Source organism: Copadichromis virginalis, linkage group LG16, assembly GCF_057382275.1.
Source record: "Copadichromis virginalis isolate Kocher_CV1m ecotype Utaka linkage group LG16, C_Virginalis_male_GT1.1, whole genome shotgun sequence".
NCBI lineage: Eukaryota > Metazoa > Chordata > Actinopteri > Cichliformes > Cichlidae > Copadichromis > Copadichromis virginalis.
The window spans coordinates 37826895-37840742 of NC_140633.1; the positions used below are offsets into that span (position 1 = coordinate 37826895).

General features: G+C 40.8%; 1 protein-coding gene across 3 annotated transcripts in view; it reads right to left on the reverse strand.

The window, feature by feature from the left end:
* adarb1b (adenosine deaminase RNA specific B1b) overlaps nt 1–13848 on the reverse strand; it is a 129188-nt gene that overhangs the window by 4210 nt on the left and 111130 nt on the right. For all 3 annotated transcript variants that reach the window (XM_085434704.1, XM_085434706.1, XM_085434703.1), the window contains 4 exons: nt 11252–11420; nt 10954–11105; nt 8255–8423; nt 4006–4187 (listed from right to left, as the gene is read on the reverse strand). In XM_085434704.1, the coding sequence (XP_085290830.1) occupies nt 4006–4187; nt 8255–8423; nt 10954–11105; nt 11252–11420 (672 nt within the window). The remainder of the gene's footprint in view (nt 1–4005; nt 4188–8254; nt 8424–10953; nt 11106–11251; nt 11421–13848) is intronic.

Genomic DNA, 13848 nt, shown 5'->3' on the forward strand with positions numbered 1-13848 from the left:
GCGAGGCTGCAGGTTAAAACAGAGACATTTTTATTTATAGGACCTCCGCAGAATGTAAAAATCTTTTGTTAACATTACGTCAATGCCAGAAATGGAATAATTGCACGGCACCGCTCCAGCGAATTCCCACAGCATCCAGACTTTCTATTACCTCATGTGTGGATGTATTAAACAATGAAGGAAGTACCCAAACATGGCAGTCCATCCTTCCAAAGGACAGCTGTTCCCACAGCTGCAATATCTCTAAACAGGACAGTTTTTCTTCTTCTCATTTCATTTTGTCTAACTCAGTAGAGACAAACAGTAGAATCCACCTGGGGGGACTGTGAGGACAGAGCTCGCTCTCGTCTAACACACTTCAGGGCTTTGGCCTCCACTGTATCTCAAGCATAAATGGGAGATATATGGATGCCATAAATCCCTGTGTCTTCCTCTGTGTGTGTGTGTGTGTGTGTGTGTGTGTGTGTGCATTAAGCTCCTTGGTTCCATTTGGCAGCACTTGTGGCAGAAGATGATTTAAAGGGGATGAAATCCTCAGCGCTCTAACGCCACAGCACTTTCACCGCTAAAAACTCTCTAAAGCGGAAAAGGTTAATAACCTTCCACCATTATCTCCTTTACTTGCCATTTAGAGGGAAGGAGCAGGGTGAGCTAAACGTACATCCCGGCTGTGTGATATGAAGCCCCATGTCATCCCCCAGGATGTAAAGGAAATCTCCACAGTGCCACTCATTCCACTTGTTTGATATGGACTGCCCTATATTCATGGCAGCACAATGAGCAGTGTAAGCAGTGCTGTAGCAGTGTGGTATTTTCTTGACCTTGAACTTTGCTTTGCGTGTTTGTATCAGCGCACAGCTGGGCAAGAGAGGCACGGCCAGCTGGATGTTTTGGTGGAAAACAGAGCAGCAGTCCAACAAAGCTGAAAATGTCAAAATTTTAATTAAACACTGGCTCGTGTTTGATGGAGCTCAAGTAGGAAAGTCAGAAAATGACTCTCAGTTTCTTTAGAAATGAATGAATGGATTTGTATTCAGTTTGAAAAATTCAGACTCAGAATATAACACCGTTAGGTGGAGGCGGCTGCTGCAGAATAATCACCCACACCTCTAAAGAGCATCACTACCTCCTTTCCCACATGAGAGCTAGTTTTATTGGTCTGCATGTGTATTTTTAATTTATTTATTGTTTTGTGGTGTTGCTCCTTCACTTCTGCTTCTCTGTACAATCTAACTCATCAGGACAATCCAATTTCCACAGCAAAGTGTCTTCATCCATTTTATGAGGGACTGATTTCGTTTGGTTATCATCCACGAGCTGTTTCAGAGCACTGACGAATGATGCTGACAGCATATTTTTAAATATCTGCGACCTGTGACGTGTATTCAGAATCCTTCTGTCTGTTTTGGACTTTGTGATGATGCTACATGTACATGAAGAGGAACAGCAGATGTGCTTTTGAGACACTTTCAAGTTAAATGTTCGGGAAACAAAATATATGGTCTTCTGCAAAGCTCGCCCAATGGGGTTTGATGATTATTACATTGTTACATCTGATGGCAAAACCAGTGAAAGGGTACATGGCTCAAGTATCTGGATGGATGGATAGATGACAAGATCTGCACAGATCTGTAATGGTGAAGAGAGATCTGAGCGTGAAAGTGAGGCTGACAATTTACCGGTCGATCTACGTTCCAACCCTCACCTGTGGTCACGAGCTCTGGGTACTGGCAGAAAAAAATGAGGTCGCAGATAGCAGCAGTGGAAATGGAACTGAAATGGAAATTTCCTTCATTTGGTAGCTGGGCTTTCTCTTAGTGACAGGACTCTGGAGAGATTATATCTCTCGGTTGACTTGGGAACGACTTGGTGTGCCCCACCCCTCAGATGAGGTGGACGTGATGACTGTCTGGGCCTCTCTGCTTAGACTGCTGCCTCCGGACCGGAATTGTCCAAAATAACCGGATTTAAGGATTTCCGGATAGAAGGATGGACAAGTTTCTCTTTAATATATACGTTGCTAATCTCATTAGTAATCATAAAGTGATGCTTGGTTTTTACTTTAGAAATAAATCTTACTTTACTAACTTGTGTTTTTTTCCTGTAATTGATTATGATGATATATTGTATATGCATGCTTCCTCCTTCATCCCTACATTTTATTACAAATGCAAAGTCTCTGACTCACCACGACGTTCTTTATGGTTTGTGGTTTGGCCGTCTGGTATATTTTAGCATATTTTTCTCTATGAAGCCACTCTAGAACTTCCAGTCTACAGCAGGACCTTTCTCCCAGCTACACTCTTCTTAATGGTTGCTTCTGGATGTACCTATAGCTCTGACAGATCTGGGGAAAGCAACATTTTCTTCTAATGTGTCTTATAATAATTTACAGTATTTTGATTTGATTTTGATCTTAGCGGGACATCATGATAAAATAAAGGTGACAATAAAATGTGACGAAAGGACCCTGAGTGCCACTGTACAAACTTTGCCTATTATTGTTTATTATTCATTGCTCATTAAACCCATTTGGCAACTGTCAAAATCTGTGACAGCTGTAACTCTATAACCATAACTGGACTTTAGGCTTTTTTTTCTGAAACACAAAAAAAATTGCAAGAAAAGGAGCGATGAATGGATTAAACTTTTGAAATCTAGTTAAAGATTTATTTTTTCAAACCAATAAATCTCTCTGTATAAATAAACATCGTCTGTAAGCTGGTGCTGGACACTGGGCTCATAGCAGCTCCACATTTGCCAAATTATATGAGTTATGTAACGATGTTAGTGGCGACTGTGGTTCGCTGTCTGAAATAAAAACTTGTTTGTGTGTCTTTTGTCTACTTCAGTCTGAAATTAAAGACCCAGTGTTTCAAAAACAGCCCACTGCTGTCACTGGAAACTGCATTTATGTGGAAAGAAGGAGCTTCTACGACAGCTGCTACGGCCAAAGGCTTTGTGCAGATGAGTTATTGAAATCGTGTTTTAGAATCAGTTTTAGTAACAAGGAAATAATTTCTCTCTTAGCAGATAAACAGAGCGCGATAATGAGTTCAAGGACGTTGAAAAGATGGTGCAGAAAGCTGAATCAGAAGGAAAAAACACAAAGAGTTGGCCAAACTTCTGCAAAATGAAACAGCTGGGAATGAACAAATGCAGGGATACTGACAGGTACGCCCTCATGCAATAAAGAGGATGTATGTTATATCAGAAAAACACAAAAACTCGCCTACACAAGGCATTTTGTAGAGAGTAGCAGCAGCAGGAACTCTCCGCATTTCCACCTTTTTTCTCAAAATTAACAATACATTTTTTTTTTTCTTAATGCGGCCCTAATACTCATTTATAAGCTTCAAAGCAACTGTAAATAAGCAGGGCTGGAGCCAAACATTTACATAATAATTTATGACTTCTTGCAAATGTCTTTATATACAATATTTTAAATGAAAAACAATATTAAGTGGAAAAAGTGGAGCAGAAATGCAAATGGAAAGCAGACTCATCTTTCCTCAAACACAGCATTGTCTTACAAAAACAACCAAAGTACAAAGACTGCATGCTCTGCATCTAAAAATAGAAAGTTGAAAAGAGAGAGAGAGAGAAGAAAACACTGCAGGAGTCCTGGTCTATACAGCCTTTTTAAAAGGTCAAGACAATGCTGAAAATTTACACAAAATGATAAAGCTATTCAAATTCCACAGGAACTAGGTAAATGTCAGCTCAGATCCAACAAAAGGAGAAAAGCAATAACTGTCTTCCTGTTCCTGCGGGACTGACTGACCAGCAGGGTGAATTAATGTGTTTACTGCTTAGGATTAAAATCTTCCTCTTTGATATTTAGACAGCTGCAGGTCGATTGGTAAAGATTAACACAGTGATCCTCTCAACCCGTGAAATCGTGATGACTGATCTATAACAGCAGAGATCTGCAGAAGGAAACTTGATGATGCACTTTTCTTACTTTCCCACCTCATCTACATCAAAGAAGGCGAGGGCTCTTACCGCTGAGAAGAGGCCTGTTGAGGGTGAACTGCTGGGGCAGGTCTTCGATATCTGCGATGCGCTGGTACATGGCCCTGGAGAGGTGGTCAGCATGGTAAAGGCTGCCCAGGATTATGCTGGAGAAGTAGATTGGCTCTGTGAAGTAGCTCATCAAGGAGCCCTGGATGCCCACCACATTCCACCTGCAGAGAGAAAAGCACACGAGCTTCACAACAACTTCAACGTATCATTGAGGCAGTTTTAGGATTTCAGTGTACAGGCAGCACATCGCTGTAATGTTCACAGGCTGGCTGGAATACACACAAAAACAGAGTTAATACTGCATATTAGTACATGAACACTGAGTCCTATCTGACGTCCTACAGCCATCTACAGTGTGAGGTATCCAATTCCATTTTTCCCAAACTTCTGTTTATTTCCAGGCTGTGCCATTAGCCATCTTTCCCCAGTCACTCTCCTATTTACATGCTCTGTGAAGCAGTGCCTGCCCTCCTCGCAGAAAGACAAATACATAAGGAGCCAGAGAGAGAGAGAGAGAGAGAAGTTTCTCTAACTCTCTCTCTCTGGGTAGATGGAGAAAGAGTCAGTAAGGGTGTGAAGGCAAAGAAAAAGCGAGAGCGAGAAAAATGAAGAAAAATAACAGATGTGGGAAATGTTAGAGAAAGGTGGTGCTGAAGGCTGCTGGCATCTTATACAGTGCATTTTATCTGTCAACAAATCCCATCGAAAGCTCAAAACCCAGTGATGACCTGCTTTCCAGACCGTGCACATGGCATTCAGCTCCAAACCCACCGAATTCAAAGACATACATCTGCAACATTTGAAATGTTTAATCAAAGAAAAAGGCTCTTTTCACTGACAGGTTACTCCTGCTTTCACTCACTGCTTGGGTACGTTTGATGAGGTCTAATGCTCCAAAACTATTTGGTTACGTTGAAGCAGCAAAGCAACTGGTTTATCTTTTTGGCCTCAAAATATTCCTGTTAAGGTTTAATCACTAAAACTATTTAGATGAATGAAAAGCTCATTTTTAAGACAGAGAAATTATGGCAGAAAATCCATGTTTCAGTCACACCAGAGGAAAATCAGGGAGGCAACCTCGTTACTAGGAATATTTGGTGATTGCTCGGTCCCTGTATTTAATTAGTTTATGAACAGTGACCGATAGCAAATAGTTGCATGCAATACCCTCAACCTCTGGACTCGACTGCACAGTGCAACCTATCTCCAAACAGACAGATTGGTGATGGTTTTTATAAAACTGCAAACCATAATCTATAATCCAGTTTTTAAACAGAGACAGATTACTAATGCACTGAACCGTCTGCAGCGACAGGCACGACTTGTGCGCAACATGTCAGATCTATGAGATTCTGAACGAAAGCTTTTAAGGTGAATTTCTGTGTATGTACACGACAGCAGCTTTGCAAGAAACGGCAACAGAGTTGAAATTTACACATATTTATCACAGTTAATCTCTGTAACTGCCACTTTGACCCAATTCAGTCTCAAACTTACATCACACTGAAATGTCTTTTCGCCATTTTATTGCTGTCCTGATGCATCAAAGTCACTCTGCAGATGGCTGAGAGTGGTTGCAGACCTAGTCTCAGCCTTCGAAGCAAACATTTCAAAGGCAATGAGACTGAACGTTCATTGCACACAGTCACAATAATTTCGTCGACATAATTTTGTTTGTGTTGTGCTCTCCAGCAGCATCAAAACACCTTTAATGTATCTTCTAGAGTCCAGTCGAGTTCACTAACAGGATGTTTGTGAGATGAGGCGTCGGAGTAATTACGTCCAATAATATGATAATAAGGGTGGGACCAATACACTGTCTATATTTATACTCAAAACAAAGCATCTATACTGTGATAGTGTTGCAGGAACACCATCATCAGTTACATCAGTTCCAATGATGACTCGTGATACTGAAGGTTTTTGACAACACAGCTACAAGGCACAAAAAACCCTAATGAACAAAAGTGTTGGTTACAAAAGTGATGCTGCTACTTAATTGGACAACTTCATCACTGGCGATGGTGTTCCTGTTGCATTCGCTGACGTTGAGAGAAAAACCGTGAGTATCACTACCCTTTGTCTTTAGGAGAACATTACAAAATGAGGGTTGGCTAGCTCTTCTCATTCTCCCTTTTACTTCAGGCAGACTGTTTGAGAGTCTGTGAAATTACCAATGTGAACCCAAAACAATCAAAAATAATATGCACACATGCAAAAGACCGCAGGCTACACAGAGGGTCCATTGTTTCCGTATGCAATATTCTGTGTGCGCGTTTGTGAGAAGGCGTGTGTGGAACGGCGGGAGGGCAAAATAAAATATCTAAATTCACTGTAGCTGCGAGCAGGAAAGCACACGTTCACACATTCTGCTGCAACACACACACACACTCACGCTGTTTCATCACAGCAACACGGTGACACATATACACCTGTATCCCCTCCGAAGGACACACATACACACTGGGTAAAAAGCTACAACAATCAAGCGCGCTCACACAGAGTTATGTCGTGAGAGGCATTCAATTTCATTCCTGTCAAACATCACTGTATTGCTTTATCGCTTTTTTCCCCTCCCCCCAATACCGTGCTTTGTGCGTCTACACACAGATTGTACACACTCAAATGAGAACAGGGTCAGAATAGGTCAGAAAGCACACGTGATGAGCTGTTACAGCAATAACAAAAGAAAAGAGGAAAACCGAGAGAACAATTTGCCTTTATGCTAATGAACTCATTCAAAGGACAGACACGAGGCAGAGAATGGCTCGTTCATAACGACGCCGTGTAATCAGAGGAAAATGAGAGGAGCGAAAACAATGTGTAACGAGGGAGCACTGGGGGCACGGGGCAAAGCCTGCCCGTCAGCAGCTGCATTGAACGGCAGCCCTGTTGCTAACTATCACTCACACAGGGACAGAGGCAGGTGGGTGGAGGATTTCTGACACGGCTAATAGCCGTGTCATGAGGAGGTCGCGCCGCAAGTCGTGCATAATAGTTTCTCACAGTGGAAGAAAGATACTCATACCTTAATTGCTTACATGCATTTTTTTCTGCTTCTTGATTTCAGCACTGATCTGTAACTCGTGTCAACTTTAAAAATTTAGTCAGACTTAAAAACCTCCAACTTCCACCTTATTTTGCCCTCTACTGACTTGGATCCCTCCACGATGGACCACCACATAAAATCTAAATCACACAGTGAAAGGGCAGCTCACGTAGTGCAAACAGCATTTGCCAGTCAGTAGACATGTCCCTCCTCAAATACACACTCGGCATTCAATCACTCGATCCATTCGGGCAAAATATTATGATCCAGGGCACAGAAAGCGAGAGGAAGAGGGCTCACGAGAGGAGTTATGGAGAAGCTTCACCGTTCATCACGAGAGAGGCAGAGTGTTGCCTTGAACATGGACACAGACTAAAGATGCTATGATGTGTCTGCAAAGATGGCCCCGGGGGCAGTATATCAATTTAGCTGTCCCTGACACCCCGGGAAGGCTTGAAATGGCACGGTGGATGGACAAAGCAAAGATAAAGCGCTGTACAGTCGACTGAAGCAGTGGAAAATAAAACACCTGAAAAGAGTCTCATGTAACACATCTGGTCAGGGCTGAAACATGACGTGTTGCTTTATGTAGCCTTCGCTAAACTAAAGGTTTCTAATAACACACAGAAAGCAATTCAATCATCATATCGGTCTAAGAATGGGAGAAAACCCAACGGGTAACGCAAAGCCTGCAGGAGCATGACTCTATTGATATTGACATTTCTGTCAATATGTCCACGATGTATGGAATTGTTTCTATTAATATAATTCATCATCTTTAGTGACCTGGAATCACATATACTGTATAACAGGAGACTTGTAGGTATGTACAGACGTGCAGAAGCATCTGTTTTTTACATTTCTGATGGTGTTGACTTAAACCTTCAGCTTCCAGCCTCCTTCATGCCAGAAACCAGTGTAGTACTAGTCGCAGTTCCAGTTCTGAGAAAACTGATTTCACCTTTGCTCTAAAAGTTACACAAATAGAAGTTAACATATTTAATTGTGACAAAGAAAGAAAAAAAATCTTCTTTAAAGCGTACTTTGATATTTTGGTTTATTTATATTGTTTTATCTGTTTTATTCGTGAAAGGCTCCTCGGTTTGTACTTTGTACTTAGAAACAGAGTTTCTGAATATTTCTAAGGACGACAACTGAACTCAATTTATCCCAAAATACCTCGCAATCTTGTCACTGCAGGACATGGTGAGTAATCGCTCCCCTTGAAGAACACCGTCCCAGGTCTGGATGGTGTTGCTGGACCTTACAGGGATGGTGCCCTCCCCGGACTCGATTTTGGTCCTCAGCTGACCCCGCGCTTTCCGGTTAGGATGTCTGTCTCCTTGGTCTGGGTGGCACATAAGCAGAAGCACATAAAGGAAGAGAGGAGTATGAGTTTAATTTACTCTTTTATATAGTTTTATGTGACACTTGTTTGATGTTTGGAACATGAAGTCTGTTGGTGATAGAGTGATACAGTTTGTTTGATCAGGAAACATTAAAGAAAGTGAATGTGTGGGTGAATCTGTTTCTTGGTGTCATTCTACTTTTCTTCAGTTAAAAAGCAGGAAAAATGAGGAAACGCTGTTGAGTGGGAACCTGTTGCAGTAGCTCTCTTTTGCTTTGAATTTCTTTTATTTTCATGATTTAATGCAAACTTTTCCTTTATCAAGTCTTGTCAAGTCAAGTTTTGCAAGTCTACTTGTGTTTTTTTCCTTATATTAGACTCTTGTTAATGTATATCTCCATGAGCTGTTTGCACTGATCACCCTATGGCCTGCGGCGAGGCCTGAAATCCCGGAGGAGCTACCGAGGAAACGACTGGGCTCCAGAACAGTTTCAGGGATGATCATGGGGAATGTGAGGTGTTTGGACAATAAGATGAACAACTTGCTGAGTAGACCCAGGGGGAACACTGTGGGTGTAGTCTGATGTGTTTCACGGTCTGCTGTGGTGAGATGTTGCCTCGCTCACACTTCTTGGACCACGGTATGAACATTGCTGGCTCCGGGACTTTTTGGGAGGAAGATTAATCTGAGCCGTGAAAAGAAACGATGGCACTAGTTGCGACTGACAGTTGGTTTAATCCCAGACGTGTTACTGGTGGATAGATTCAGCCATAGCAGGCATTTGTAGAAAATATGAATAAATTATCATGAATAAATTAAATGTGTTTTTTGTGTGTTAACCTAAAAGTTTTGACATTTTCGGGAACATGAAAAACTTTCCTCCATCAGCTGATGTAGCGCTTATCCAACTGACCATGGCTGTGATAGGATGTGGATAATTAACGGATCCAGGCCGTCCTCTGCATATACAACTGGTTCGTCTAAAACCGGTTAGAGCTCCACTCCCACAGTGACTGATACAGAAAATCTTTACCACAGTTTTTAGATTTACTGAATCGCTGTTTTTTTGCCTCTGTCAGTGCGCCCCAGGGCAGCTGTGGCTACAATGTAGCTGCCAACACCAGTGTGTGAATGTGTGTGTGAATGGGTGAATGACTGAATGTAGTGTAAAGCGCTTTGGGGTTCTTAGGGACCAGTAAAGCGCTATACAAATGCAGGCCATTTACCATTTTTTGCATTTGCTATTTAACCGAGTTCCATCTTTAGTGTAACCTTCTTCTTCTGTGATTTTAAATGTGTTTTATTGAAGTTTTGCATGCTTTGGCAGCTTTATACATCCCATCCTTTGGGATGAATAAAGCATTTGCCTGTTTACACTCTTAAAGTGTCAGTCAAGGTTTTGACTTTGACATTTTAAAACAGAAGTTTTGTCTGTTGTGGTTGTGTTTTTGTGAAAAAAATTATAAAAAAAGTTACATAAAACCTCAAATGCCAAAAAAATTACTTTCCCCATTTCTATGCTAATATATACAAAAATCTACCTCCTCAACATGCAAAAACAGAAGCTTTGGTTGAAATCTGTTACACCATTTGTATTAAATTCAGTGTTTTTGCACTGCAGCTAGGGCTGCACGATTTTGCATAAAATGAGAATCACGATTCTGTATCACGTGGTATAAGGCTCCGCCCTTGTCATTTGTTGAGCAGGAAGAGAGAGCGCTTGTTTTCATGCAGATTACGTCCCGGATCAAAATGCGGTACAATCGTCGTCGTCTTTTTTTTTTTTTTTTTAATCGTTGTCATTTGGAAATGAGATCGCACATAAGTATGAATTGAGATCGTGATTTTCTAACGATTAATCGTGCAGCCCTAACTGCAGCTTAAAAAAGTTGCATCCTTGGCATGTACATTAAGTTGTTATTCAGCTGTAGAGTTTTTTGTGAGCACTTAATGGTGGACAGACTTCCTCATTGAGAATTCTGACACATACAATTGTGAAACTTAAGTATATAATAGACTGTATAGTAAACAGGAGTGATTTTTGCCACAGTCAGTTATTCTACCGGCAGTAAAAACGGCTCCCACCCAGCGTGACCCGTTATTTATTATTATGTTATCAAAGTTTTGTGCTGTTCCACCAGCAGGCGCCATCTATTCAGTGACTAATTGAATGTGGCTGTTTTTTATTCAGCCTGCCATGTGCAACGGAAGACTCTCTGACAGGAGTAAGAGGGAGGTTAATCAGACAGACAGTGTGGGTGTGCTGGGCGGCAGAAAGACTGATAGCGGCAGACAGAGAATGACAAAAAGCTATAATTACTACTGCCTTGTTTAAATGTGTCTGTAATGTGTATTTGGACAGTGGAGTAAAATTCTAATTAATTGAAATGAAGCACGAGAGGAAAACTTTACAGATTAAATTAAATTAAAAAAAACAAAACCTGTCGTCAACACTGAATACTAAACTGGACGAGACTAAACTAAAAGCACGTGAGAGCTGAGCTGGGGAGGAGACGCGAGGCTGCGTACCTTCCACTCCGGCCTCGTGTGGAGAGAAAATCCTGGCATCTCCACAGGGAGAGGTGCTGATGTAGAGGTGGAACTGAACGTTATCCTTTAACCTGTAGCCTCCCTTGTCACACAGCACAAATATTGATTTGTGGTAGTCCTCCTTGTTGTTGCTATAACCACGGATCAATGAGAAATTGAAACAGAGGCAGACAAATGTCACAAAACCTGTATTTAAAACGGACATTCAAAGTCTAGAAGAACAGAGAGCTGCAGGATTTCATCAGATTATCAAAAAAATAAACAAATTGACACTGACCTGAGGAAGAACTCCAGCTGAGTGTAGAGGTACCTGATGAGCGAGCGTCGGGCAATTATCTCAGCGTGGCAGTCATTGAGTGCCAGGCCGCGGTCACTCATGTACTCACCGTTGATGCATTTGGTTCCCGTGGAGACACAAATGACCTGTGCTTCCTTCACATCTGTGCCTGTTTGGAGGACAGAGCCGCATTAGGACTCGTGCTCCTAATGCAAACACTATAAATTCTGTTCTTATGCCCTCGAGAAGTCACACTGCAAACATCTACACACTAGCTTATAAGTTGTTACTGTAGCAACCACATGATGAGCTTAATTAGGTTTAATGTCCTTGTCACTGTGTTTATGCTATAGGCAAAGTGACGGCATGGAAAGACGTGTAATTGAAGCAGTAATTGGTGGGGAACTGTAGTTTGAGAGTGAGGCAGAAAGGATCGTGTAGTCAGGATAACACGTCAACGTGGCGAGGCATGCGAAAAGCTGAGAATCCCAGCTGCGCATGAAAACAGTGATGCAATCATGAACAATTTAGCTTTCCAGTATTTGCTATCTTAACTTCACTGTCTCCAAATATCTCTCAAAACTATGTCTAAAAAATGGGTTAGTTTATCGAACTGTTTCTGATGCATGAAATAAAAAGTGCCCCGAATCCTCATCGAGCCTCTCGGCAATGAGGGGAACCCCCCCCCCCAGCTGAGCAGCAACGCACCCCTGGGGATGATGCTGAACCTTCCTGTCTTTGGCCTGTGGTGATAACGATGTGTGAACTGCGTTTGATCGACGGTTTCTTGTAAAACTGGTGGAGTTTTTTTTATTAGAAGTTAAATCATTTCTGAATGTGCTACAAGCGACTACTTCTGCATCTGTGTCGTTACTAAACCGCAATAATTCAAAGAATGGACACAGTTTCACTTCTTTAAGTAAGAAATTTATAGAAAATAAAAAGATGGATACATGAATTTTTTTGCATGTTAATCTTTTGAAATTTGAAGAAACATAAAACATAAAAAATGTTGGACTTGAGCCTGGTTTTCATACCCTTTCACAAATTCAGCTATGGATAAGATTCCCATTTCTTTTGAATCAAGGCTACCAGAATTCAGCCTCTTTCAGCTGTTTTTGCTGTCTGTCACCTTGAGTGAATTATCTACCTAATACAGCTGCTAAATGTTCCACAGCGTTTCAGGGACTGTGTCTGCTTTCTTTTTGGTACTGAATAACTCATGGACGCAGTTTTGTTTCCAGCTGAAAGCAGCTCCCTCCTGCATCCAACAACACTGTTACAAAAGCAGCAAGAGATAAAACAGTAAAGGTGGAGGCCAGACAGCTAAATGACTGTTTTTTTATTTAATATATGCATAACCATCACACATATACATTAACTGAATATTTTTATTATATAGTTATTATACAGGTGCAGCAATTTTTAATGATTTTTTTTTCATATCAGTCACTATTGCTATATATCATGATAACTAAAATCTTTCTCTTAAAGTTCAAGAAGACCATAAATAAAATGAAATTAAAATGTATTAAATGCTCCAAATTAATAACGCAGACATTAATATAAAAAAATGAAAATAATTTTTGTATAGATTTAAACAATTTAAAACTGTTGGGGATCAACCCCATAAATAAATAAACAACTACCATTCGGTACATACTCACAGCTCAAATTCCAATAAAAGAAGAACATAAATAAAACTGACATATTCACTCGGCTGCGGTCGGCTTATGCTCTGAGGCAAGAAATAAATAAGCAAATCAAAATTACAGACTGTGCGAGTGCGGTACTGTCAGGTGGGCAGCGTCTGTTGTAATGCGTGCTACAGGAGAGTGCGTCTGGGAATGTGCAGTCTTGTATTTTGTGTTTTAAAGGACGATTTTGCTTCAGATGGCAAAAACTATCAGCAGTGTTGCCTAGCTTTATGGAAACTTGTTTTTAAAATAGTAACAAATGGATGTTAAATTTGCATTTTTATGATATTATTAGATTATTAATATGATTCTTAAATAATTTTATTTAACTACATTAAATATTTGAAGTACTGCCTGGCTGGTTGAAGGCTGATACAAAACAACGGATGTCAAACTTATTAAAGTTGTCACATATGATTAAAAATACATAATCAAGGACACATTATAAGGCTATACAAATATAAAATCTTAACCAGGACCTACCACGCTCATTATTATTCTTTTACTCTAACAGAGCAGCTTCATATGAATCACTGTTCAAAATACAGCCTTTCCATATTTCCTTGGCATTTTTGCAGCTCCTCTATTCATCCTGGTCTGAAAGAAGGTATATTGACTCCGCCCTCTTCTCTTTAAGCTAACTTTCATCTGTAAATGTAGCTTTTAAACAGCAGGCGGGTGGAGTTTCTGTTCTCACAGCTTGAGGTTGGTGTTTGAGATGACCACATTAGGGATATTGTCTCTAAGTGAGACAGAAAAACCGTAAGCGAGCATTTAGAGCACTTTGAAGCCTGAACCTTCTGGCTCACAGGGTTTTTTTTTTTAAAAACATGTTTACTATGAGCATCCAGCATCCAGTAAATATGCCTTCAGCTGTATTTGTTGTCAGCTGCTTTTTCT